Below are 27,352 nucleotides of genomic sequence, written 5' to 3'. Positions count from 1 at the left end.
TATTTATGTAGTGGATTACGTTGATTGATTCTCTAATGTTGAACCATCCTTGCGTACCTGGTATGAATCCTACTTGGTCGTGGTGTTTTATTTTTTTGATATGATGCTGAATTGTATTGGCTAGAATTTTTGCATCTATATTCATGAGAGATATCGGTCTGTAATTTTCTTTTTTTGTGATGTCTTTGCCTACTTTTGGTATCAGGATTATGCTGGCTTCATAGAATGAATTTGGAAGTATCCTTTCCTTTTCTACGTTCTGAAATAATTTGAGTAGTACTGGTGTACAGCTCTTCTCTGAATGTTTGGTAGAATTCTCCAGTGAAGCCATCTGGGCCAGGGCTTTTTTTCTGTTGGGAGCTTTTTTTTTTTTTTAATTATCTTTTCAATCTCTTCTGTTATTATGGGTCTGTTCAGATTTTCAGCATCAATTTGTGACAGTTTGGGTAGGTAATGTGTTTCTAGAAATTTGTCCATTTCCTCTAGATTTTCACATTTATTGGAGTATAGTTTTTCATGATACTCTGTTATGATCCTTTTTATTTCAGTTAGGTCTGTTTTGATGTTCCCCATTTCATTTATTTGAGTTATTTGCGTCCTCTCCTATTTGTCTCTTGTCAGTTTGGCTAGTGGTTTGTTGATTTTGTTGATCTTTTTGAAGAACCAACTTTTAGTTTTGTTGATTATTTCTATGGTTTTTCTGTTCTCTATTTCATTTATTTCTGCTCTGATCTTTACTATTTCCTTTCTTCTGGTGGCTGTAGGCTTCTTTTGCTGTTCTCTTTCTGTTTGTTCGAGTTGTGTAGCTAATGTTTTGATTTTATCCCTTTCTTCTTTTTTAATGTGTGCATCTATTGCTATAAATTGATCTCTGAACACTCTTTGCTGTGTCCCAAAGATTTTGGTATGATGTGTTTTCATTCTTGTTTGATTCAATGAATTTTTTGATTCCATCTTTGATTTCTTCTATCACCCAGTGGTTTTTAAGCAGGGAGTTACTTAGTTTCCATGTAATTGATTTTTTTTTTCCTTGCTCTTCCTGTTGTTAATTTCCACTTTGATGGTATTGTGATCAGAGAAGATACTTTGTATTATCTCAGTGTTTTGGATTTTGTTGAGGGTTGCTCTGTAGACTAAGATGCGGACTCTTCTGGAGAATTTTCCATGTGCATTGGAAAAGAATATGTACTTTGCAGCTGTTGGGTGGAGTATTCTATATGTGTCTATGAGTTCAAGTTGGCTGATTGTGGCCTTTAGATCTTCTGTGCCTTTGTTGAGTTTCTTTCTAGATGTTCTGCCCTTTAGTGAGAGTGGTGTGTTGAAGTTTCCTACTATTATAGTGGAACTATCAATTTCTCTTTTCAGTGCTGTTAAAGTTTGTTTTATGTATTTTGGAGCCCTGTTGTTGGGTACATAGATATTTATTATGGTTATGTCTTCATGCTGGATCGTCCCTTTAATCATAGTATAGAGCCCTTCTTTGTCTTTTATGGTGGATTTTGTTTTAAAGTCTATTTTATCTGAGATTAGTATTGCCACTCCTGCTCTTTTTTTGGTGGCTGTTTGCTTGATATATTATTTTCCATCCTTTGATTTTTAATAAATGTATGTCTTTGTTTCTAGGATGTGTCTCTTGTAGACAGCATATTGATGGATCTGGTTTTTAATCCATTCTGTCACTCTCTGTCTGTTTATGGGTGCATTTAGGCCATTTATGTTCAGTGTAATTTTTGATAGGTGTGAATTTATTGTTGTTATTTTGTGGTGCTTTTTTTTGTGGTGCTGACGATTTCTTTGTTCTTCTTACTCTCCTGTGCTGAATTCCTTTTGTTTGTGGATTTTTTTTTTTTCATGTCTTTTGTTTTTACTGAGACTTTGTTTTTCTATTTATTTTGATGAGTAGGTTTGTTAACTTTCTTTGTAGTTATCTTGAAATTTACCCTTATCTTTCTAGGTTTGAGCCAGTCTATTATTACTTGGTATCACCTTGCCTTCCTCTCCATTAGAAAGTTCTATACCTACACCGTTTATTCCCTCTTTTATTGTTCTGACATTGTTGTCATTTGCAGATTAACCTCTCTGGTTCCCTCTTGTAAATCTTTTGGTTTTGAGTAATCCTTGAGAGTTCATTTCCTATGTTGGTATCTGAATGGTGTGATCTGGTGTCCTAGATTCAGGCTGTCATCTGATGTTTGTTCTCAAACCAAAGGACTCCCTTTAATAATTCTTGTAAGTTTGGTTTGGTTTTTACATATTCTCTTAATTTCTGTTTATCTGGAAATGTCCTAATTTCACCATCATACTTGAATGAGAGTTTTGTAGGATATATTATTCTTGGTTGGCAGTTTTTTTCTTTCAAGGTTTTATATGTGTCATCCCATTGCCTTCTTGCCTGCAGGATTTCTGCCAAGTAATCAGAGCTTAGTCTTATTGTTTCCCCTCTGTATGTGACTTTTTGTTTTTCTCGAGCTGCTCTCAGGATTCTTTGTCTTTGGTTTTAGCTGTGCCTTGGTGATTTTCTTTTGGGGTCTATCCTATATGGGGTTTGTTGAGCTTCCTGGATGGTCAGCTTTTCATCTTTTACGATATTTGGGACGTTTTCTGTCAGCAGTTCTTCAATGATCCTCTCTGTGTTTTCCGTTTTCTCCTCCTCTTCTGGAACTCCAATCACTTGCAAATTTTTGCTTGTGATTGTATCCCACATAATTCTCAGGGTTTCTTCATTTTTCTTTGCTCTTTTTTCTGATTTTTCCTTAAACAAAGTTGTAGCCAAGTATTTGTCTTCAGTTTCGTTGATCCTGTCTTCCATTGTTTCAGAGCTCTTCCTCAGCCCTTCTGTGATACTGTCCATTTCTGAAATCTTGTTGTTTATCTTTTGGATTTTTAATAGTTGTTTTTGTATGATTTCTAGTTGTGAATTTATTTTGGCATTTTGTTCCTGTATTATTTTCCTGATTTCTGCCATTTTTTTGGTTTGTATTTTCCATGAATTTGTCTGCCTTTTCCATGAATTTGTCAGTTTTTTCCTCATTTTTGTCTGCTTTTTGCTTCAACTCTTGGATAGCTCTTAATATTAGAGATTTGAATTCTCTGTCAGGTAGTTCTAGTGCTTTTCTTCTACTGGAAGGTCATCTGGTGTTTTATTTTGGACACCTACTGGAACCGTCCTGTCCTATTTTTTTTACTATGTTTTCATATTGTCTGCTGTCTTCGGGACATTCAGTAGTTATTTTCTTCATTTATTGATGGTAGATTTGTTTGTTCCATCCTGCTTTCTTGTTTTATTTGATTATGTCTGAGCAGGCAGGGTATGCATTCTTTGTTGTTCACTTGTATGTGGACTCACTCAATAGTTTTCACCTTGCTGTGCAATGGGCAGGGCCAGTTGCTCAGCTATGGTGCAGCAGGACATGTCTAGGTGAAGGGGAGGGGCTGGGATGGATTGTTGTGACACATACTGGGGCTGACAAGGTGAACCGGGGGTCAGTGCAGGGCAGGTTCCAGTAGGCTGTGCCTGTGGTCCTTGGGAGTGTAGTGTTCAGCACATGGTGCAGATAGGCAGGAGGGAAGGGGAGGAGGAGGTTGTGATGTGTGGAGCCAGGTTGGGTATGGAAAAGAAGAGAGAGAGGAGAGAGAAGCAGATGCCAAAAAAAAAAAAAAAGTGCCAAGGGAGCCTCCCGTTGGAGTAGAGAGACAAGAAACTGAGAAATGAAGAATAACAAAAAGGAAAAATATATAATAAAATAAAATAGTTAAAAAAAAAAAGAAACTCCCAGGAATCCCAGTGGTGCGGTTTCGCAGATCAGGGAAGCTGCTACCAAGCTGCATGGTATAGCCCGGCTAGAAGGGGTGGAGATGATACACAGAGTCAGGTATTCAGGAGACAGGAAAGGAAGGTAAGTAGAGAGAGATGAGAAAACGAGAAATGAAGAGAAAGGAAAAAAGAAAGAGAAAACGAACAAACAAAAGAAGAAGAAGAAAAAAAAATGCCCCCTGGGATCCCACCAGCGTGGCAGCCCGGACCAGGGAAGCAGTTCCCTAGCTGAGTGGTGCTTCACAGCCTGTGAAGAAGAGGCAAAGATGGTACACAGAGTCAGGTGCTCAAGAGAAAGGAAGGAGAAGAGGTGAGAGGCAGGGAAGAAACCAAAAGTGGCTGAAAAAAGAAATACCAGTGACAAAGAAATGGCAGTGAAGAAGCCGGCCAGTGTGGGCAGGGTGAATCCTCACAGCATGGAACTGGCTTCTACTGTGCCATGGTCATGGCTCTCTGGAAAGTGGTGGATCGGCCTGCCGGGAAGTAGCGAATATTTCCACTGGGAAGCCTCGGATCAGCCTGCTGGGAAGCAGCGAATCGGCCCTTCGGGAAGCTGGGAATCAACCCACTGGGAAGCAGCGAATCGGCCCTCTGGGAAGCTGGGAATCAACCCACCAGGAAGCTGAGGATGGGCCTGCCAGGAAACAGCGAAGGCCGAACAGGAGGAGGAAGGGTGGGGGGTGGGAAAGCATGTCTTGCTGGTTACCAGGTACTCTTTCTCCTGCTGGGAGCTCTCTGAATCTGTTCTCCTGTACTCCCTGTACATACTCCGACAGGAGTCTAAAATGGTGGATCTGTGCTGAATTTGCTGATAGGGGACCTCCGCTGATGACTCTCCTCGCTCTCTGTTCTCTGTGAGTTTCTTATTCCATTTGGTGCTTGGTTGAGTTCTTTATCGCTTCATTTGATGCTTAGGGTTCCAGGATTGACATTCGTCTCTGTTTTACTTAGTTTTTTGGGTCTTTGCTGTGGCGGGATGGCATGGTGCTTCTGTCTATAGCATCGTGTTGGCTCCGCCCCCTTGGTAAAGTCTTTTAATGAACCAAAATTTTTTTTTTTATTGTGCTTTAGGTGAAAGTTTACAGAGTAAATTAGTTTTCCATTTGATAGTTTGTACATAAAGTGTTTCAGGACCTTGGTTTCATCCCCCACAATGTGTCAGCACTCTGCCTATTTCCACAGTGGTTTCCCTATTTTCTTTCATCCTGATTATCTACCCCTTCCTTCTCATCTTATAAGTGATTGTTCTAAGGAGTATGCTCTTCTCGGGTGTTATTTTTTGTCTTATATGCTTGTCTGTTGTTTGACTGGGAGATGGTCTCTAGGAATGGCTTCATTTCCAGGTCTGAAGGGTCTTAGGGCCATAATCTTAGGGGTTCCTCTAGTCTCTGTCAGACCAGGAAACCTGGACTTTTTGAACATAAGTTTTTAATTTTTATAAAGTCCCATTTATTTAGTTTGTCTTTTGCTGTTTGTGCTTTTTTTGTTATATTAGGTAATCCATTGTTGAAAGCTAGGCCTCACAGCATTGCCCCTGCTTGTTCTTCTAAGTAAGAATTTTATGGTTTACTTTGCTGTGCCCTATACTTTAAACAATACTAACTTATGTCAAAACTTTCTTGAAGTAGAAAAACTATAATTAATATCACAGTATATTGCATTTATTTAGGAATTTTAAAGAATATTAAGGAAAGTAAAAGACAGGAGATGGAAGGGAATGCCAGATATTTTACATGACTGTTTCACTTTTTCCTCATATCAAACTTGTAAAATCAGTATTATTGGCTCCATTTAACAGATAAAGAAATGGATGCTCAGAGAAGCTATGTAACCTCCCTACTAATGTCATGAAACTAGAACATCAAGGAGTCAGAATTTGGATCCAAGTCCATAACACTAAAGCCTATATAACTTTCTACTGCACTTCTGAGTGTGTTGGGTTTGTTTTTTAATTTTTTCCCAACTTACTCTGAAAACTTTCAAACCTATAAGAAGGTTGAAAGAATAGTTAAACACCATGTTCTGTATACCTAAATTTACCAGTGGTAACGTTTGCTTTTTCTGTCTCTCTAAATATATTGCTAAACTATTTGAAAGAAAGTTGCAGACAAGATCACCCCTAGATTCTCCAGCAAGTGTCTCCTGATGAATAAGAACATTCTACTTAATATGATTACTATTATTACGTTAAAGAAAATTTTAACATTGATACAATGATGTTATCTAATATACAGACAAAATTAAATTTCCTCTGATTATCCCAATAATGTCCTTTGTGACTCTTTTTGTTGGCTCCGTGATCTGATCAAGAAGCATGACTGGCGTTTGACTGTCATCGTATCTCTGTAGTATTCCTTAATCTGTAGTCCTCCCGCTTTTTTTTTTTTCCCCTTTCAAGACATTAACATTATTTAAACTAAATATAATGCAGTTATAAATTATATTACTACACTGTACACAGAATGATGGCTACCTTTTATATGGACCCTATGATCTGGTCTCTGCTTCCCTTCTGATGTTATCTCCTACTGTTTTGCCCCTTTCTCACTCTACTCTAGTCACACTGGCCTCCTGCTATACCTGCAACATGACAAGCACAAGTATGCCTCAGGGACTTTGCACTTGCTTTCCCACTGCCTGTCACGCCCTTCCTCCACATTTCTTCCTTAACTACCTACAGATCTCAGCTCTAATGTTAACTTACCGAAAAGGTCTTCTTTGATTGCTTCATATAAAATAACATTCCCCATCACTCTTCATCCCTCTAAACCTTGCTTTATTTTTCTTCATAGCACTTGTTACCATGTAACATTATGTATTTTATTAATTTATTATCTTTGTCTGCTAAAAAGTAAGCTTAAGGATAGGGATTTTGTTTTGCTCACTACTGCGTCCATAACACGTAAAACAGTGCCTGGCACTTAGTAGGTGATCAGTAAATACTTGTTAAACAAATAAATAAATAGCCTCCATCTTGGTAAATATGCTAATAAATGTATATTTTTTTTCTTTTTAAATGCTTTTTACTATCTTAATAAAAAAAAATAAAATGAATTAGTGATATGAATAAAAGAGGCAATAGTAGTTTTATGGCCTTACCTGGTATTAAAAAAATAGAGGCAGGTTAGGTTTTTGGGAGGAGGAAAATAATTATATTTTCTTATGTCTTGAAATTAATAAATATGCTTCTTGGATTGAGAGCTTTTATTGTCCTATTCCCAGCCACTTAACATAAACTTCTCTCTTTTCTAGGAGGATGCCCGGGATATGGATGCCTACACTCTGGCCAAGTCCTACTTTGATGTTAAAGAATATGATCGAGCAGCACATTTCCTACATGGCTGCAATAGCAAGAAGGCCTATTTCCTATACATGTATTCCAGATACCTGGTGAGGGCCATTTTAAGATTTTACTCTACCTTCAGTGAAGCATCCATATTTAGAACCAAATGGAAAAATTTTACTCCTTTAAATAGCTTAACAATGGACCATTTAGTGAATGTACTTAAAAAGATATCAAGTAAAGTATAAAAAATGACAATGTAGAAGAAAATATTAAAAGATCGATAGTATCTATTATTGATAAAGGTATGGGGCATTTGACCTTCTGTTTAGGAATAGGAGCCCTGGTGATGCAGTGGTTAAGAGCTATGGCTGCTAACAAAAAGGTCGGCAATTTGGATCCACCAGCCGCTCCTTGAAAACCGCATGGGGCAGTTTTCCTCTGACTTTTAGGATTGCTGAGTCAGAATCGACTCAACGGGAACAGGTTTGTTTTTTTTTGTTGGTTTAGGAATGAGTTTGTATAGCCTTTTTAGAAGTCGATTTTGGCAGATTATGTCAGTTGGAAATATTGCAACCAAACAATTCTAACTTTAAGGACCCTGTCCAATAGAAATGCTCACATATGCGCACAAAGATCTACGCGGAAGGTTATTCATTGGATTATTTTTAGTAATAGCCAAAAAATATCGGCAACCTAAATATCATTAGTGAAGAAGTGGTTAAAGTATGGTAGCGAATACTTGCTGGTGTGAAGGGAGTGAGCATGTTGTGTATACATAAAGAAACCTTGGAAGGTTAGTATCTTAGTCATCTAGTGCTGCTATAACAGAAATACCACAAGTGGATAGCTTTTAACAAAGAGAAGTGTGTTCTCTCACAGTCTAGTAGGCTACAAGTCCAAATTCAGGGTGCCAGCTCCAGGGTAAGGCCTTCTCTCTCCGTTGGCTCCAGAGGAAGGTCCTTGTCACCAGTCTTCCCTTGGTCTGGGAGAATCTCAGCGCTGGAACCTCAGGTCCAAAGGACGCACTCTGCTCCTGGTGCTGCTTTCTTGGTGGTATGAGGTCTCCATGTCTCTCTACTCGCTTCTCTGTTTTATATCTCAAAAGAGATTGGCTTAAGACACTATACTAATCTTTCAGACATCATCAGTATAACTGCCGCTAATCCATCGTTATTACTTCATAATGATAGCATTTACAACACCTGGGGAGATCACATCAGATGATGAAATGGTAGGCAATCATGCAATACTGGGAATCATGACCTAGCCAAGTTGACAGGTATTTTGGGGGGCACAGTTCAATCCATGACAGTTAGTTATGGATGGTGAGGATAGGAACTAGATAAATGAAGGGAAGGATGAGAAATTTTCACTGTATAAATTTTTATACTTTTCGGGTTTTGAATCATTGTATTGCCTATTCAAAAATTAAATTATAAAAATAAAAAAAAGGCACAGATCTGTATATATGGAGGTGACGCTATAGAACAGAATAAAACTGCCCCATAGGGTTCGAAGCCTGTAAATCTTTACTGAAGCAGCTTGCCACCTCTTTCTTCTGCAGAATGGCTGGTGGATCTGCGCTGACATTTTGATTAGCAGCCAACTGCTTAACCACTGCGCCACCAGGGCTCCTTAAATATGATCCTGCGAAATTTTAAGTGTAGATACGTGTATTTACATATGCATAGGTAAATACATCATAAAAAGTGTGGAAGCATGTAATTTTCAGTTGTTACCTTTCGAGAGGAAAAGAGATTGATGAGAGAAGGAGTCAAGGGGGCTTTGACCTTCTATTCCATAGTTTTCTATATCATTTACATTTATACCAGAATGTATTCTTTTTCTTTTCTTAATAATGCTTAATGAAAGTTTGCACAACAAATTAGGTTCCCATTTGACAATTTCTGTGCATATTGTTCAATGACATTAGTTATATTTTTCACAATGTGTCAACATTCTCTTTAATTGTGTTCTGGTTGATCTGTTTCCAGTACTCTAATTTCCAGAATGTATTCTTACGTATTTTTTTTTTTAAGCAATTTAAAAGGCAACAACTTTAAAAATGCTTCGCAATGTGTGGAAAATGTGAAGAAGTCTCAGGAATGAGCAATAGGATGATTAGTAACAATCTGATCATTTGCTTCAGGTTTACAAGTTTCTTCATGCCTGAGAGTTGATATTACTGTTTCAGAATTAAGTTAGAAAGTTGGGTCTAACGTCCAGTTGATTTTTAAATTTATAAACTCAGTGATCATTTTGTTCATAGTATATTTGTTATTTTTGTTTCATAGCTATTAAAATTATGGATGTAAGGGATAATGAAAGTAAAATAATTTAATACTGTATGGCACAGTTTGTGTTCATCTACTAACTGAATGGCTGGCGGTTTGAATTCACCCAGTAATGCCTCGAAATAAAGGCCTGGTGATTTAATTGTGTAAGATTACAGGCATTGACAACCCTATGAAGTGCAGTTCTACTCTGACACTCATGACGTTGCCATGAGTTTTTTATCTGAATAATTGAAGTATAATTTATTATTTTATTTTGGAACATTATGAATTATGAATATATTTTCCTACTTTTTTCTTAATTATCTGTCTATACAAATTGCTTTTTAAAAAAAAATTCATGTATTTCTTTCCATGTATTAGCGTAGTCAGTGACTGTTGAGTACAGTAGCTTCTTGTGGTTATAGACTTTGTTGAATTCATCTACTATACTCTAAAAGCTTAATCATTCATTTCTTTCTTAGGCATTAAGTACTAGATATGCCGATTGCTGTTTGGGTGTGTTGCTCCTTGACCTTCTGAATGGATGGAGATAGGGAATATAAATACATGTATACTGTGCTTATATATATGCTTGTATGCTTACATCTATATTTAATTCTGTATCTATATATTAAAAGTCATGAGTTCACAATGATCTCTCTAATTCTAATCCAGCATCACAAGGTTAATTCTAGCTTTTTTCTTTCCCATGTTTGTAATTTCTTTTTCTAACGAGAAGCTTGGTTGCCGTTATCCTTAACATGTTTACTACTCAGTCCCCTTGTATATAACCAATCTCCATCTCTGCTGCTGTTACACTCCCCCACACCCCAATGTGGTTGTCTTCCTTACCTCACTTGCCAGGCCCATCTCTTTGTGGGATGCATTCCGTTTCCTGTTTGACCTCAACACCCTGTGCCATGTTGCCCTCCTCTCTCAACATGGACTCTTTCTTTACACCACTTGGACTCTATGACATCTTGCTCTGGGATACTGCTGCTCCCCATCCCTCTGTGTCCCCCACTCATCTGTGCAGATGCCTACTTTGCTTTGTTCTGCCTAATGGTTTTAAGAGTAAGTTATTCTACATGATTTGTTTAAGTCCTAGAAAATTTTCTGATAACTATTATATTTTACTGTGAATACTTTCCCTATGCATCTTACATTTTTGACATTGAAATGGGATTATTTGGAACCAGCTGATAGTTTTTCTGTATGGAGTTAAGTACTCCTCATGGCTCTGTTTAATTAAGTAAGAGGTTGTCGTTTAGTTAATGTAAAATGTGAGCTTTAAGGAAGATATTTTGAAATTGTGAGATTTTAAAAATTACTTTTTTACATGTAATCTTTATTTGTGGTGTTGTTGTTGTTAGGTGCCATTGAGTTGGTTCTGACTCATACCGACCCTATGTACAATAGAATGAAACACTGCTCAGTCCTGTGCCATCCTTATGCTTGCGAGCCCGTATTTGTGTAGAAGCACTAATTTGGAAAAAGTTACAGCAGAAAAAGAAGGAGCATTTGCTTAAGTTTGGGAGAAAAACTTGAAGATCTTTAGGGAGAGTCTATAAAAAGTTAAAAAAGAAATCAAGCCTGAATATTTACTTTTTAACTTCTTATTTGAAAATAATTTCATACTGTCAGAAAAGTTCTGAGACTAAGAATAGTACAAAGAACACCCTTGTACCTTTTATCCAGATTCACCTTTTGTGAACATTTATACCATTTGCTTTTATCATTTCTCTCTCTCTCTTTGTACACACATTTGTAGAAATACAGTATTTTTTTTCTCTGAACCATTTGAGAGTAAGTTCCAGATAACATGGCACTTTACCCCTAAATGCTTCGATCTATGTTTCCTTAGAATAAGAATATTCTATTAAATAATCACAGTATAGTCATCAGCTTCAGTACATTTAACATTGATACCGTACTTCAGTTTACCATTGAATTCCAGTTTTGTTAATTGGCCCAACAGTGTCTTCTATAGCATTTTTCCTCTCTAGTACAATACTGAATTAGGACTTGAATTTAGTTGTCATGTCTCTAATCTCCTCTAATCTGGAACATTTCCAGAGCCCTTTTTTTTTTTTTTGGTCTTTTATGACATTGACAGTTTTCAAAGCTTACAGTCCTCCCTCCCACTTTCTTTTTAAAAATAGAACATTCTTCATTTTGGGTATTTCCTAGTGATTTTATTCACGTTATACGTACATGGCCAGAATAGTATGTAAGTGGTATGTCCTTCTCAGGGCATTGCGTTAGTAATACATGTTGTCCATCAGCTCCTCATTGCCAATGATAATTTTGATCACCCAGTCAAGATGTTGTCTGTTTTCTCCATTGTGTAGTTACTGTTATTTCCCTTGCAGTTGATAAGCAATCCATCAGGATATACTTTAAGACCGTACAAACATCCCGTTCCTCATAAAAATTTCCCTTTAGATATAATATCCATTGTTTATACCTGCCTGAAGCACTCTTTATTATGATACTGCAAAATGATGATTTTCCAACTATAGCACTTTCTCCACGTTTACTAGTCAACACTTGGCATTCTATTCTACATAAGAGCCTTACCTTCCTTCCATTTATTTATCTCTTTATTCAGTGTCAGTGTAGACTCATGGATTCCTTTTTTTTCTTTTTTAATTGTTTATAATTCATTACTGTACCTAATTATTTTGGTGCTCAGATTGTCCAAGATTTGGCCAGTGGGAACCCCTGAATAGTTATTTAAAATTAGTAACCAAAAGCAGATACCATTTTGGTTGGACTTGGACTTCAAGGGTAGGATCTGTCTGCTAGTTTTACAATGTTTCAGAACACGCTGAAAAAAGACCTATTTGTTGGTTTTCTCTTACAGTCTGGAGAGAAGAAGAAGGATGATGAAACAGTTGATAGCCTAGGTATGAAGTTCTTTCTCTTACCTTTTGGAATAAAGGATGGGTTGCAAACTCAAATGCCAGTAGGAGCCAGGCAGACAATGTAAATGTGTGAAGTGGGCGAAGGAGGACTTTGCAATCTGCAGAGCACATGCTTCATCTTGGCAGGCTGTCACTCATCTCTGGCTGACAGCTGCCTTGTGGGAATGTGGGCCTGGTGTTGTCAGGGCTTTCTTCCCTCAGCCCTACCCTGTCCTCCGCAACCTGAAGCTGGGAATTCAGATTTTTAGTTGAAACTTCTGATTTTTAAATGTTGATAACTAATTCAAAATTTTATTAAAAATTGTGTGGGCCTCTACCACCAATGACCGCCCTGATAGGGAACACAACAGAGAGTCCCTGATGGAGCATGAGAAAAGTGGGGTGCAGAACTCAAATGCTAGTAAAAAGACCAGACTTAATGGTCTGACTGAGACTGGAGGAACCCCAGAAAGCATGGCTCCTGGCCTCTCTGTTAACGCAGAACTAAAACAATTCCCAAGGCCAACTCTTCAGACAAAGATTGGACTGGACTATGGGACATAAAGTTATAGTAGTGAAGAGTGTGCTTCTTAGCTTAAGTAAATACATGAGACTAAATGGGCAGCTTCTGTCTGGAGGTGAGATGAGAAGGTAGAGAGGATTAGGAGCTGGTTGAATGGACACGGGAAATCGGGTGGAAAGGAGGAGTGTACTGTCACAGTATAGGGAGAGCAGTTAGGGTCACATAGCAATGTATGTATAAATTTTTGTATGAGAGACTAACTTGAATTGTAAACTTTCACGTAAACTACAACAACTTAAAAAATAAAAAAAAACTGTGGGCCTAATAAAGTACAACTGTAGACCAAGTACCAGTTTGTGATTTCTGGAATAAAGTAAATGGATTGTGTAAGATATCACTGGCCACTTTTGAGTGTTTGCTAGAGGTTCCACATGTAACTTTGGTTGATGCTTAAGGGAAAATTGAGGCCTATGAAAATGAAGACCAGCAGCCTTCTCTTATATCAGAGACTTTGTTTCTTTCTTAGGTCCCCTGGAGAAAGGACAAGTGAAAAATGAGGCTCTTAGAGAACTCAGAGTAGAGCTCAGTAAAAAACACCAGGCTCGGGAACTTGATGGATTTGGCCTTTATCTGTAAGCATTGCAATCATTTGGAACTTTTTATAATATATTCTCCTGAGTAGATGGGAAATGTTATAAGGTGTTAATTTCTCCAGCAGTTGTTTCCTTTCCTAGGTATGGTGTGGTGCTTCGAAAACTGGACTTGGTGAAAGAGGCCATTGATGTGTTTGTGGAGGCTACTCATGTTTTGCCTTTGCACTGGGGAGCCTGGCTAGAACTCTGTAACCTGATCACAGACAAAGAGATGGTAAATTGAGATGAGCTAAGTGAAAAACCCTCTGGTCCAAGTCTTATGTAATTCTGTAATAAGAGGGTTAGGGGAGAGAGTTTAGCTAAACTTTTGACTATAGCTAGTTTTCTGCTGCTGCTTATCTATTTCACTCATTTGGAACTTAGGTTTTCAAATGCCTAGCTTTTGTTCAGTAGTTGCTGTTGGATTTGCATCCAGTTGTATTAGTATTTTTTTTTTTATATTCATGTTTTTACATTAAAGTTTTACTGTAACTTGGTTTATAGACTAAATGCTATTACAGTTTCTCCACTAATTCCAAAGATGCTGTAGGAGAGGTTTCTCTGATACCAAGGATTGTATTAAAAACATTTTTCAGGTCTCTTCTGAGCTGTCATGGGATTCCATAAAGATATGGAGATTTATTTTTTAATGAATTTGCTTTATAAACTACAATCATTAGTTATTATTAGAGGACATTGTAGAGTTTATTCTGTCGTTCTTTAGTAGTTCAATGGATACAACAACACACTTCCTTTTGTTGGTTCTGAAGACTCAAAGGCTGGTTGATTCGCCCGATAATGATACATTCTAATAACTACTAAACCTGTTTCTGAAATCTTATCTTGGTTTACTTGTATTCATCTATCTCTAATTGACTACTAGACTTTCATTGAAAGCCTTGTTGTATTACTGAACTCAAAGTATGCAAAACCAGATTTCTTACCTTGCTTACCTAATTCTCCTTCTTCCTTTGAACTTGATAGGCTCTTTGACTAGCATCACTATTTCTTAAGACACCCAGTCTTGACATGTCAGAGTTCTATTTGTCTCTACCGTCTTATCTTCTTTTATTTAGTCAGTCACAAGACATTGCCATGGTTACTTTCTTGTATGCATCTCTGTCCCTCAGTTTCATTTGCGGTCTCGGTTATCATCTCAAATTTGGATTACTTATATAAGCTTTCTCATTTTCACACTGCCATTTCCAAGCCATCCTGCATACTGTTTTCAAACTTATTCTTAAAACACTCATGTAATCATGTCATTCTCTTTCCAAAATTTTGTATTGGTTTCCTGTTGCATCCTATTTCCAAATATACCATAGGACCCACCCTACTTGTTCAGTCTTATTTTTCTGTTACTTCTCAGCACACAGCCTCCCCTCGAACCAGGCTGGTTTCCTCATCATAGTGCCCTCACACTCATCATATTTATTTTACCTCTACTTATGTTGTTGCCCTTGCCAAGGATGTTGTCTTCTTTCTCTTCCCCTCCCTTTATTCTATTTAAATTCTACCTATCCTCCAAGACTCACCTCAAATCCCATCTTTTCTTTGAAGTCTTCCCTAACCAGGTCATTTTCCCCTATTAGGCTTTTAAGTCATATTCCTCAATTTCAGCACTTACTTGAACTGTCCTGTGTTCATTATTAGGTGCTCTAATACAATTTGGATGATAAATTCCTTGAGGCAATAAAGATAGTTCCTTGGTGTTCATTTGGGAGAGAGGTCAAAGTATATTAAGTGTGTCTCTCTCTTACTGCCAGCTGAAGTTCCTGTCTTTGCCAGACACCTGGATGAAAGAGTTTTTTCTGGCTCATATATACACAGAGTTGCAGTTGATAGAAGAGGCCCTGCAGAAGTATCAGAATCTCATTGATGTGGGTTTCTCTAAGAGCTCGTATATTGTTTCACAAATTGCAGTTGCCTATCACAATATCAGAGGTGAGTGAATAAGGGCAATGGAATACCAACAAACCCTGAAACGTGCACTGCGTTGTTTTCTGAACTTTATCTCCTTTCTGCAGATATCGACAAAGCCCTCTCAATTTTTAATGAGCTAAGAAAACAAGATCCTTACAGAATTGAAAATATGGACACATTCTCCAACCTTCTTTATGTCAGGGTGAGCTGCTTCTCTTGCTTGGACTTGACTAAGCCCTTTTGTGTTTTAATCTCCTAGGTTGAATTGTCACCCAGCTATGAGAAAAATAATTTAGAAGGTTCTTTTTTCATGCTTAGATCATCTTTCTCTTTTTTTTAGAGTATGAAATCGGAGTTGAGTTATTTGGCTCATAACCTCTGTGAGATTGATAAATATCGTGTAGAAACGTGCTGTGTAATTGGTAAGAGTTACTACATTTATCTTTATTGTAAAGATTTATCTTTATTGTAACTAACATACTGTAAAAATAATAACAATATAAGAGTGTCAAAACTAACAAAATTATATACCATAGAACTCCAAAGTTCAGTGTAATCCTACCCCCAAGATTGTTTGGTGAACATGACTCCAGTGTATTTTTCTGTGTGAATACTAAAAATGTGTGTGTGTATGTGTGTGTGTGTTTGTGTGTGTAGTTTGCTTGCAAAAGCTAAATCATTATACATTCCACTTTATAGCTTCCTTTTTTAAATTTTTTTATTTAACAATATATCTTGGCCATCTTTCCATGTTAGTACATCTAGGTGTTATTATATAGATGTACCATCATTTTTATTTAATCATTTCCTGTTATGTAAGTTGTGGCTAGTGTTTGTTAATACAGAAATTGCTGCAAGAAACATCTTCATACATGTACATTTATTTTTGCCTACTTATGCAACTATTTCTGTATAATAAGTTTCTAGCAGTGAAAGGCTGAGTCAAAGATGTATATGTTTAAAACTTCAACTAAAAAATTTGTAAGAATTTGCAATCCTATAAAAAGAGATGAGAGTGCTTGTTTCCCTATATCGGGTTTTCTCAACCTTGGCACTGTTGACATTTTGAGCTGGATAATTTTTTTTTGTGGTGGGGAAGGCTGTCCTGTGCATTATATATTAGTAGTATCCCTAACCTCTACCTTTAGACGCCAGTAACCCTCTACCCCAGGTTGTGACAACCAAAAATGTTTTCAGACATTGCTAAATGTCTTCTGAGGGTAGAATCACCTCCAGTTGAGAACCACTGACCTATATTCTTGGCCACACTATGTGGCCTAATAATTGGTTGACATAGACAGATTAATGACCTCTTCTGGATAAAAATGAGCTTGATTGGTTGTGATTGAAAGCCTAGATTCCCTGGAGATGAAAGGAAAATACTGGTTCTTGGGTCTTTCATGGCACTATTTTAGAATCATACATTTGTACCTTTCTAGGTCAGGATATTGTTAATAAACTGATGGAATTTCAATTCATCATTCCTTCAATAAGTATTTCCAGCCCTTGAGGAAGTTGTGGTCTACTATGAGAAGTAAGCATTAATAAAAATGTAGTAAGTCCTATGGGAACATAGGTAAGGGAAGGAACAAATATATCAGGGCATTATGAATAAACCATAAAGTCCATCAAGGTGAGGGTGAAACTCCAATTTGCTCACAAAACACCTGCTGATCATCTTCTGTGTACCAGGCACTGTGCTTTGTATTGCAGTACCTACCCTAATTGCCTTTTGAGGAAGACCAATAAAAAAAACTGTAATTCAGTGGGTTGAATGTTATAATTAAAGTAAACAGAGAGTGCTGAGGGACACATAGGAAAGGTATCTAGTCCAGTCTGAGATTAAGAAAGACTTCTTGGAGAAGGTAATACTTAAAAGATGAACAGGCGTGAAAGAGTTCAAGAAGGAAGGTGAAGGATGACCCGGGGAAGGGCATCGCAGTGCAGAGGCATTGAGTGTGAAACAGACAGTATGCTTGAAATACAGTTCATTGTGCCTGAAGCATGGTGTGGGAGGTAGCAATGTAAATAAACGGCAAGATATTAAAGAGCAAGACCAGAGATAGGCAGACCAGCTAAGAGGCTGTTGCAATAATTCAGTCTAGGAATGATAAGAGCCTAAACTGAGGTATTGACAGGAGAAATGGAGAGAGGAGTATGGATTTAGAAGCTGTTTAGGAAGTAGATCCAATAGGAGTTGGTCACTGGGTAACCAGATTGATAACAGTGCCCTCTACATGAATAAAGGAAATAGAGATGGGGAGATAATGAACAGTTCATTTTTTAACCTATTGACTTATAGCCACTTAAAATCAAAGAAGACACATATGAAGAGTAATTTGCAGCTTAATTTAGGACTTACTTGTTTTTTAAAGAATCATTTCAAGTGAACTCCTTAATGAACTGTTTTATCCTTAGTGCCCAGCAAAATTCCTGGCATATAGTCAATAAATGTTGATCTCAGCCCACCTACCTTAGAAATTAGAGGGCAGCGATGGTTCAGTGGTAGAATTCTTGCCTTCCATGCAGGAGACCCAAGTTTGATTCCTGGCCAATGCACCTCAAGTGCAGCCACCACTCGTCTGTCAGTGAAGGCTTGTGAGTTGCTGTGATGCTGAACAGTCTTCAGTGGAGCTTCCAGACTAAGACTGACTAGCAAGAAAGGCTTGGTGATCTTCTGAAAATCAGCCAATGAAAACCGTATGGATCACAATAGTCCAATCCTGTTGTGCATGGTGTCACCATGAGTTGGGAGCTGACTTGATGGCAGCTGACATCAGCACCTTAAAAATTAAGAGCATGGCATGGGTAGGTAGACTCAACATTGTGAAAATGTCAATTCTACCCACAGCGATCTACAGATACAATGCAATCCCGATCCAGATTCTGCCAGCATTTTTTAATGAGATGGAGAAACAAATCGCCAACATCATATGGAAAGGGAAGAGGCCCCGAATAAGCTGATTTTAGAACCTATTCTACTGCCACGGTGGTCAAAACAGCCTGGTACTGGTACAACAACAGATACATAGACCAATGGAACAGAATTGAGCATCCAGACATAAATTCATCCACCTATGAGCAGCTGATATTTGACAAAGGCCCAAAGTCCGTTAATTGGGGAAAAGACAGTCTCTTTAACAAACGGTGCTGGCATAACTGGATATCCATCTGCAAAAAACTGAAACAAGACCCATACCTCACACCATGCACAAAAACTAACTCAAAATGGATCAAAGACTTAAATATAAAATTGAAAACGATAAAGATCATTGAAGAAAAAATAGGGACAATGCTAGGAGCCCTAATACATGGCATAAACAGAATACGAACCATAAGTAACAATGCACAAGCACCAGAAGAGAGACTAGATAACTGGGAGCTCCTAAAAATCAAACACTTATGCTCATCAAAAGACTTCACCAAAAGAGTAAAAAGACAACCTACAGACCAGGAAAAAAATTTTCACTATGACAAATCTGATCAGCATCTAATGTATAAAATCTACAAGATACTGCAAAACCTCAACAACAAAAGACATATAACCCAATTAAAAAATGGGCAAAGGATATGAACAGGCACTTTGCCAAAGATATTCAGGTGGCTAACAGACACATGAAGAAATGCTGACAATCATTAGCCATTAGAGAAATGCAGATCAAAACTACAAGGAGATATCATCTCACCCCAACAAGGCTAGCATTAATCCAAAAACACAAAATAGTAAATGCTGGAGAGGTTATGGAGAGACTGGAACACTTATACACTGTTGGTGGGAATGTAAAATGGTACAACCACTTTGGAAATATATGTGGCACTTCCTTAAAAAGCTGGAAATAGAAGTACCATATCATCCAGCTATCCCGCTCCTTGGAATATATCCTAGAGAAATAAGAGCTGTCACATGAATAGATACATGCATGCCCATGTTCACTACAGCACTGTTCACATAGCAAAAAGATGGAAACAACCTAGGAGCCCATCAATGGCTGAATGGATAAATTATGGTATATCCACACAATGGAATACTATGCAACAATAAAGAACAACAATGAAGCCGTGAAACATAACATGGAAGAATCTGGAGGTCATTATGCTGAGTGAATTTAGTCAGTCACAGAAGGACAAATATTGTGTAAGACCACTATTATAAGAACTCAAGAAAAGGTTTAAACAGAGAAGAAAACATTCTTTGATGGTTACGAGGGTGGGGAGGGAGGGTGAGGGTTATTTACTAACTATATAGTAGATAAGAATTATCTTAGGTGAAGGGAAGGACAGTACACACTACAGGGGAAGTCAGCATGACTGGACTAAACCAAAGCTAAGAAGTTCCCTGAATGCAATCAAACACTTTGAGGAACAGAATAGCTGGGGTAGGGGTCTGGGGACCATGCTTTCAGGGGACATCGAGGTCAATTGGCATAACAAAGCTTATTAAGAAAACGTTCTGCATCCTACTCTGGTGAGTGGCATCTGCTAGCGGCCATCTAAGATGTATCAATTGGTCCAACCACCTGGAGTAAAGGAGAATGAAGAACACCAAAGACACAAGGAAAGTATTAGCCCAAGAGACAGAAAGGGCTACATAAACCAGAGACTTCATCAGCCTGAGACCAGAAGAACTAGATGGTGCCCAGCTACCACCAGTTACCGCCCTGACAGGGAACACAACAGAGAGTCCCTGGGGTGCAGAACTCAAATAGTAAGAAGACCAGACTTAATGTTCTGACCGAGACTGGAGGATCCCTGGAAAGCATGGCCCCGAGATTCTCTACCAGCCCAGAACTAAAACAATTTCCGAGGGCCAACTCTTCAGACGGGATTAGATTGGACTGTGGGACATAAAGTGATACTCGTGAGGAGTGTGCCTCTTAGCTCAAGTAGGTACAAGAGACTAAACGGACAGCTTCTGTCCGGAGGTGAGATGGGAAGTGAGAGAGGGTTAGGAGCTGGTTGAATGGACATGGGGAATCGGGTGGAAAGGAGGAGTGTGCTGTCACGGTATGGGGAGAGCAATTAGGGTCACATAGCTATGTATAAATTTTTGTATGGGTGACTAACTTGAAATGTAAACTTCATTTAAACTACAAGAATAAAAAAATTAAGAGCATGGAACATTAGGTATGACAAAAAATATACTTCAACTTTTGCACTAGAGCTAGTTCAGAGGAAGTGAGAAAGAAGGATAGAGAAGAAAACCTGAGACCTTAGGGAGAATGAGACAACTTTAGAGTTTGGCAGGAATCTCCCACTTGTTTAGTTTTTGCTTCTGCTTTCTTGTTGTGATGTGGATTACTTCGTTTTGTACCATTTCAGATGTTCAATCTCTCGGAGAGGCAACATTTTAATGTGTATATATATATATTTTTTTTTCTTTTTTCTGAAACAGCATATGCTGTAGTATAACATAGTAGTTAAGAGCTTGGACTCCGGCGCCAAACTGCCCAGGTTTGAATCCCAGTTCAGCTAACTGTCTGTGTGACTTTGGATAAGTCACCTGACCTCTCTATGTTGTAGCTTCCGTATCCTTAATGTGAGAATAATAGTAGAACGTACCTCATGCAGTTGTTGGGATAAATTAATACATATAAAGCACTTACAACATTGTAATCATTGAATACACTTCTGATCCAACTGGTCAAAATATTTTACCTACTTATCTTTGCCCAGAACTTGCCTGTCTGGCTTCTTTAACATCTCCTTTGCCATCCTGACTCTTCTAGCAGCTAGGACTTACCCTTTCTACCACTACCTCACTTCCTTTCCTACTGTGTTAGAAAGGTTGACTTTTGGGCATTCTGCCTAGAGTCTGCTCTCTTCTATCTCTAAGGATTGTCTGAGTCAGTGGCAGAAGCACTGATATCCTTGTATAGGACATAAAGCCCTGCATCTTGCTTTTTTCTAGATGCACATGGAATTGAATTTGAGCTTTAATGATCAGGTAGGGGATACAGACAGTTGATATAGATAATTGCTCCTGAATCAAGGAAAAAGCTATATCTAGAGAGATTTAAAAGAAAAATATGTGGAGGTTTTATCACTTGGTTGTTTTTACTAAAAATAGAATTGTATTATACAATTTCTCTGTAGTTTGCTTTTTCACTGGATAGTATATCATCATCTCTACAAGTTAACATATATACATCTGAATCCATGTTTTTATCTAGTTTATGTGTATACAGTTCACACATAAAAGGGATATTTTTAAGTGTGAGTTTCTTTTCTTTTTCCTGCATCCCTTCCCCTTTATTTGTGTTAACATGTTCCCATACCATATACCAAAACCAAAACCAAACCCATTGCTATCAAGTTGATTCTGACTCAGGCGACCCTATAGGACAGAGTAGAACTGCCTCATAGGGTTTCCAAGGAGCAGCTGGTGGATTTGAACTGCCTACCTTTTGGTTAGCAGCTGAGCTCTTAACCACTGTGCCACCAGTGTTCTGTACTGGATATATATATACATACACATACACACACACTCCTCACTTATTGACATGGTTAGGTTCCAAAGACCAGGTCATTATGTGAAAATTGGTGTTATGCAAAAATGGAGGATGACCACATCAGATCACAAAAATGGAAGATGACTGCATCGTTACATAACTGCCAAACCACTGAGAATCATTGCCCAGCCAAGTTGACACATAACCTTAACCATCACAGCCAGTGTTACTCTCGCCTTGCATCTCAGTGTTCATTACTGCTAGACATATGTTGTTAATGTGCAAAATAGTCGTATAGATTTTTTACTGTTGCAAATGTGAAATATCAGATAACAAGATAGTTGATAAGTGAGGAGTAGGTGTATACAGATGCAGGGTTTAATGGCTGTTTGCTTTACAAAAAAAGGATTGTATTATATACATTTCTCTGCATTTTACTTTTCTCAACAATAGCTTCTGAAAACCCCTCATAGTCTTTGTATAGCTGTAATTCATTTTTCCTTTCTTAAACAGCTTTATAGTGGTACAATTTACATACCATACAAATTACATACCATTCACCCATTTTAAGTTTACAATTCAATGAATTTTCATAAATTTATACAGTTGTTCATCCATCACCATAATCTAGTTTAGAACACTCCAGTCACCCCCAGAAAGTTCCCTTATGTCCTGCTTTTATCCCCCAACCCCAGGCAACCACTAATCTGCCTTCTATCTCTATAGTTTCTAGAAATTTCATATAAATGAGATCTTGGCAATATATAATCTTATTTTCTGGCTTCTTCCACTTTGGCATAGTGTTTTTGAGGTTCATCCATATTGTAGCATGTATGAATAGTTCTTTTTATGGCTGAGTAGTATTCCATTGTTTGGATATACCATGTTTTATTTATCCATTTGCCAGCTGTTGTAAGACAGATGGCTTTTATACTCTTCGAATAAAATCTTTCACAGGAGCCTAAAAATTTTCACTCTATCCTTTCAGACTGATGATAATAGAACTGCTTTGATTCTTATGGAAGAGGGGAGCTCAGAGCTTTACCTTTTTAGCCCTTGAGGTACTTTCTTAAAAACCTAGGCTTCAAGGAATATAGCTTGAAAACCACCAATCTAAAAAAAACCACCAATCTAAAAGCATGGTCTAGATATTTCCTACCCTTTTTTAAGAAAATGTGTATGTAAATTCTATATCCTAATGAAATAAATTGAAGAAAAATTTAGTGTTTGCTAAAACTTTTTTTTTTTTTTTAAGTCAGAATGTGTGATAAATATATTTCCTAAGGGATGATGATATTTCCCATGCGTCCAAGTTGGCTTTTCTGCCAGGACTATAAAGGGAATGGATTATGATTTCATGCCCACTTGGTGGAACACTGTCCATTTTAGTGGACTTCTATTTTTACCTTCGTAGTTATTCACATTTTTTTCTTTTTTACCCAGGGAATTATTATAGTTTGCGTTCTCAGCATGAGAAAGCAGCCTTGTATTTCCAGAGAGCCCTGAAGTTGAATCCTCGGTATCTTGGGGCCTGGACACTGATGGGACATGAGTACATGGAGATGAAGAACACATCTGCTGCTATCCAGGCTTATCGGTGAGCTTCTGGTTAAGGGGTGAGGTGAAGTAGATTGCTGTGATGTTAAGAGCCTCTGTTGAACCTGCAAGTTGCTAACTCTGATAGTACCTTCTGAACCAGTCTCTCTTTTCTATTTCTTAGACATGCCATTGAGGTCAACAAGCGGGACTACAGAGCGTGGTATGGCCTTGGGCAGACCTATGAAATCCTCAAGATGCCATTTTACTGCCTTTATTATTATAGACGGGCCCATCAGCTTCGGTAAGTTGTGTGTTGTGGAAAAGGCTGATAATTTTTTCTTTTTTCCTCTTTTGATAGCTGCTGAAGAATCACAGTGAATGGTTTTGAGTCTTGGATACCTAAGTTTAAACTTGCTATGTGTTGTTTGGTCATTTTTATTTACGGTATTCCACTAATATGTTAATAGGTTAATAGGATAATTGTGAACACAAAGCAATATGATTGTATGAAGCATTGGATGTGATGTTGGTTCCTCAAGGGAGGGGACTTTAGTTATTGATGGAGTCTCTGCTCATGCTCAGACTGCTGTTCTTCTTCTTTCTCAGGCCTAATGACTCTCGAATGTTGGTTGCTTTAGGAGAATGTTATGAGAAACTTAATCAACTAGTGGAAGCCAAAAAGGTACCTGAAATTGGGCCCTGGAGAATTGGAGTGAAGTCTGCTGTTTGGATGAAGGTTGAGCTATCTCTGCTCTAATTTTTTCTTCATTCTGATCTATCTGCATAGGAAAGTATGAATATTTATAGGTGCATAGGCTAAAAGCAAAGCTGGGCTGAAATCTTCAACGGGAATGTCATATGTCAATAGCCTCGACCTAATCTGCACTAGACAGAGCCCTGGTGGTGCAGTGGTTAAGAGTTCAGCTGCTAACCAAAAGGTGGGCAGTTGGAATCCACCAGCCGCTCCTTGGAAACCGTATGGGGCAGGTAGTTCTACTGTCTCCTGTAGGGTTGGTATCAGTTGGAACTGACTTGACGGCAACGGGTTTGGTTTGGTTTGATCAGCACTAGTGAAAACTGAATGGTTGCCCTTGTATTCTGCAAGTCTGGACTTCTGGGAAGGTTGTAGGGCCTGAGCCTTTATGTGATGAGTCATGGCACATGGAGCAATGGTCAGAGTGACCAGTTTTTTTCTTTGACAGTGTTATTGGAGAGCTTACGCCGTGGGAGATGTGGAGAAAATGGCTCTGGTGAAACTGGCAAAGTGAGTGAAAGGAGTGAAACACTATTAATATATCTATTGGCTTCTCTGGTGTGGTGGGTCTTGCATGTCCTAGAGCCTCCCATCCATCATCCTACATGAGTATGGCAGATGCAGCAGGGTTTATGAATATTGATCTGGGAATTTAGTCATCTAGACTCTAGAGAATGGCACTTCTCTTTGAAGGAGGAATTGCTTTCCTATTAGGCAAGGGATCAAGAATGAATTGAAATTAAAATTTAGAATTTCCATGTCAGGGCAGGCTAGAAAGGCTACTTTAAGTACTGATCAGCTCCTGATAAGGGCCAGGAAAATTAGGAATAGCTCAGAAATAGTAGGCAAAGAGGTTCTCAAATGCAATTTCATTCTTGCCAGTTCTTTTCTGGATTCTTAGAAACAACTCTGAGTTGCTTGGTATCTTTTCATCTCACTCTAGGTATTACAGAATTTTTGCAAAGGTGTGTTCTCCAACATGAGTATTTACTAACTCTCCCTCTATCACGAGTGCAGAGTAATGATTCTAAGCTTTAATGACAGTAACCATCACATCTGGGGGGCACTAGTAATGTGCTGATTCCCATTCATGTCCCATTTATATCAAAATTTGTACTTTTCTATATAGTACCATTTTTTTAGTGTTGCGTGCTTTTATTTTTTTATTGTTAACTTGTGTTGAGTTCTGATTTGTACTTAAAGGCCAATTTCTTTTGTAGGCTTCATGAACAGTTGACTGAGTCAGAACAGGCTGCCCAGTGCTACATCAAATATATCCAGGATATCTATTCCTGTGGGGTATGTGTCATGAACATGGGAATTGGGCTGCTGATCTTATTCTTATTCCCTGAGTCATTCTTGTTTTCCCTATCTAGGAAATAGTGGAACACTTGGAGGAGAGCACTGCTTTCCGCTATTTGGCCCAGTACTATTTTAAGTGCAAGCTGTGGGATGAAGCTTCAGCTTGTGCCCAAAAATGTTGTGCATTCAATGATGTGAGTATCAGTTCTTTAATAAAGGGTTTGGATTTTAGGCTAGAACATATGATCTTTACCATGATCTGGGGATGGGAGATAGTGAGTGGAGAGGCTACCTTGATCTGTGGAGCTTATTTATCAGTTATTTTATAACCTGTGTTTGAGAATAGCCTTGGGCATATTTTTAAATGGTTGCCTGACTGTTTCAGACCCGCGAAGAAGGTAAGGCCTTGCTCCGACAAATCCTACAGCTTCGGAACCAAGGCGAGACTCCCACTACCGAGATGCCTGCTCCCTTTTTCCTCCCTGCTTCACTGTCTACCAACACCACCCCTACACGCAGAGTTTCTCCACTCAACTTGTCTTCAGTCACACCATAGTTGGCTACTTTCAAGCCAACATATTGCCAGACCCAGATTAAGCCTTACCTCCAGATAAAGAAAGGCCACATCTGTCTTCAAGGGCTTCAGCTCTTATTTCTACAGATGGAAACACCTCCTTGGGGACAGTTTATAGAATCACCTCCAGAGGCTGACTGACAGAAAAATCCCGGCAGGAACAGACATTGTCTTTTGCCAGTTAAAAGCACTTCTATCTCCCTTTTGTTCAGAGAGTGGCTATATATCTTGGCCTTCTTCCCAGACCTTTTTTCCCCCGAAAAAAACATCCCTTTACAGCACTTTAGCACAGGCAGTGCTACAGGAACAAAGTTTTAATGCTGCTGAGAGTAGGAGGGGATTTCTTTAGAGAGGCAAGGAAAAAGATCTGCCATTCTACCCTCTGCTGGCAGTAGGGGCATTGAATACCTCAGGAAGAGGTCAGGGCACTGGATGGACGTGACCTCTTTGGATTTGCTGAGCATGTTCCTTATCCTGATTTCAGAGATTAGGTTTAAATGGTGTGAAGCAATGCATTTGTTCTTACTCTAGGGAGACATTTTTTACAAAACCATTTTGATGAGTCTTCTAGAAGCTTTCAAATGAGAAGTAACTTACTGGAGTTTAATAAAAAAACGGCAGAAGGAAATTTCAGAGCATGGAACAGCTGACAGCCTTACTTAGGGCAAAAGACATCTCCTATAGCATTTGCTGTACCCTAACCAAAGCAAAGGAAGGAGACAGGAATAGATAATTCACAGACATTTGGGAATGATACTTTTGTGACTGTTCATACTGAGAATAAACTCACTTCAAGCTAGTCTGTTTTAATAAACATTTTTGATGTGACTGTGTTTATTTTTTTCTTCATCTCCAAGAATGTTCGCTCAGCCTTCATCTGTCTAGACAAGGTAAAGGGAATTGTTCTTGCAGCAGTGCTCTTGGAGGCTTTCACATCTGTACATTTGTGTTCAGTAGGGGGTAATATGTGATGACTGTCTACTGTAAATGAATTTGTACAGTAGATGCTATGGATTATTCTCAGCTCAGGGAAGAAGCTGGCTTTCCTTTATTCTTGTTCCTAGAACATGTTTGCAACACATTCATCTCCTAATCTATACTTCATTTTATAGTAAGGAAGGTTTAGAAAATCTAATGCCCCTTAAATTCATTCCTTAGCAAGACTTATTAGGCTAGCTGTACACTAGTTACTCATCTCCACTGCCATTCCTGTGCAAGGGTCTCATGGGCTTGAATGATACTTAATTCTCAATTTTTCTGTCCCTATTATAATGATTTTGCTAAATTTGAGATTCAAATAAAAACGTGAATAATATCTTTATTTAATATAAGTTTTTTGCATGCATAGATAGAAACTTTAAGTAAAAAAAAAAA

At 38.2% G+C, this 27,352-nt stretch overlaps 1 protein-coding gene across 3 annotated transcripts in view; it reads left to right on the top strand.

The window, feature by feature from the left end:
• Nucleotides 1–27,293, top strand: part of CDC23 (cell division cycle 23) — a 36,604-nt gene extending 9,311 nt beyond the window's left edge. For 2 of the 3 annotated variants that reach the window (XM_023735576.1, XM_023735575.1), the window contains exons 2-15: nucleotides 7,067–7,204; nucleotides 12,243–12,285; nucleotides 13,332–13,437; nucleotides 13,540–13,672; nucleotides 15,204–15,381; nucleotides 15,465–15,562; nucleotides 15,701–15,782; nucleotides 23,253–23,406; nucleotides 23,530–23,649; nucleotides 23,955–24,084; nucleotides 24,551–24,612; nucleotides 25,323–25,401; nucleotides 25,479–25,598; nucleotides 25,790–27,109. In XM_023735576.1, the coding sequence (XP_023591344.1) occupies nucleotides 7,082–7,204; nucleotides 12,243–12,285; nucleotides 13,332–13,437; nucleotides 13,540–13,672; nucleotides 15,204–15,381; nucleotides 15,465–15,562; nucleotides 15,701–15,782; nucleotides 23,253–23,406; nucleotides 23,530–23,649; nucleotides 23,955–24,084; nucleotides 24,551–24,612; nucleotides 25,323–25,401; nucleotides 25,479–25,598; nucleotides 25,790–25,960 (1,599 nt within the window). In that variant the 5' untranslated portion in view covers nucleotides 7,067–7,081 and the 3' untranslated portion in view covers nucleotides 25,961–27,109. Of the gene's footprint in view, nucleotides 1–7,066; nucleotides 7,205–12,242; nucleotides 12,286–13,331; nucleotides 13,438–13,539; nucleotides 13,673–15,203; nucleotides 15,382–15,464; nucleotides 15,563–15,700; nucleotides 15,783–23,252; nucleotides 23,407–23,529; nucleotides 23,650–23,954; nucleotides 24,085–24,550; nucleotides 24,613–25,322; nucleotides 25,402–25,478; nucleotides 25,599–25,789 lie in introns of all 3 variants that reach the window. The other variant, XM_004381039.1, reaches the window with a different exon arrangement.
• Nucleotides 27,294–27,352: the final 59 nt, after the last annotated feature.

This window comes from Trichechus manatus, unplaced genomic scaffold (genome assembly GCF_000243295.1).
Source record: "Trichechus manatus latirostris isolate Lorelei unplaced genomic scaffold, TriManLat1.0 scaffold00080, whole genome shotgun sequence".
Lineage (NCBI taxonomy): Eukaryota > Metazoa > Chordata > Mammalia > Sirenia > Trichechidae > Trichechus > Trichechus manatus.
Note: the sequence above shows the minus strand (reverse complement) of the source record. Positions and strands in the feature narration are given on the sequence as shown.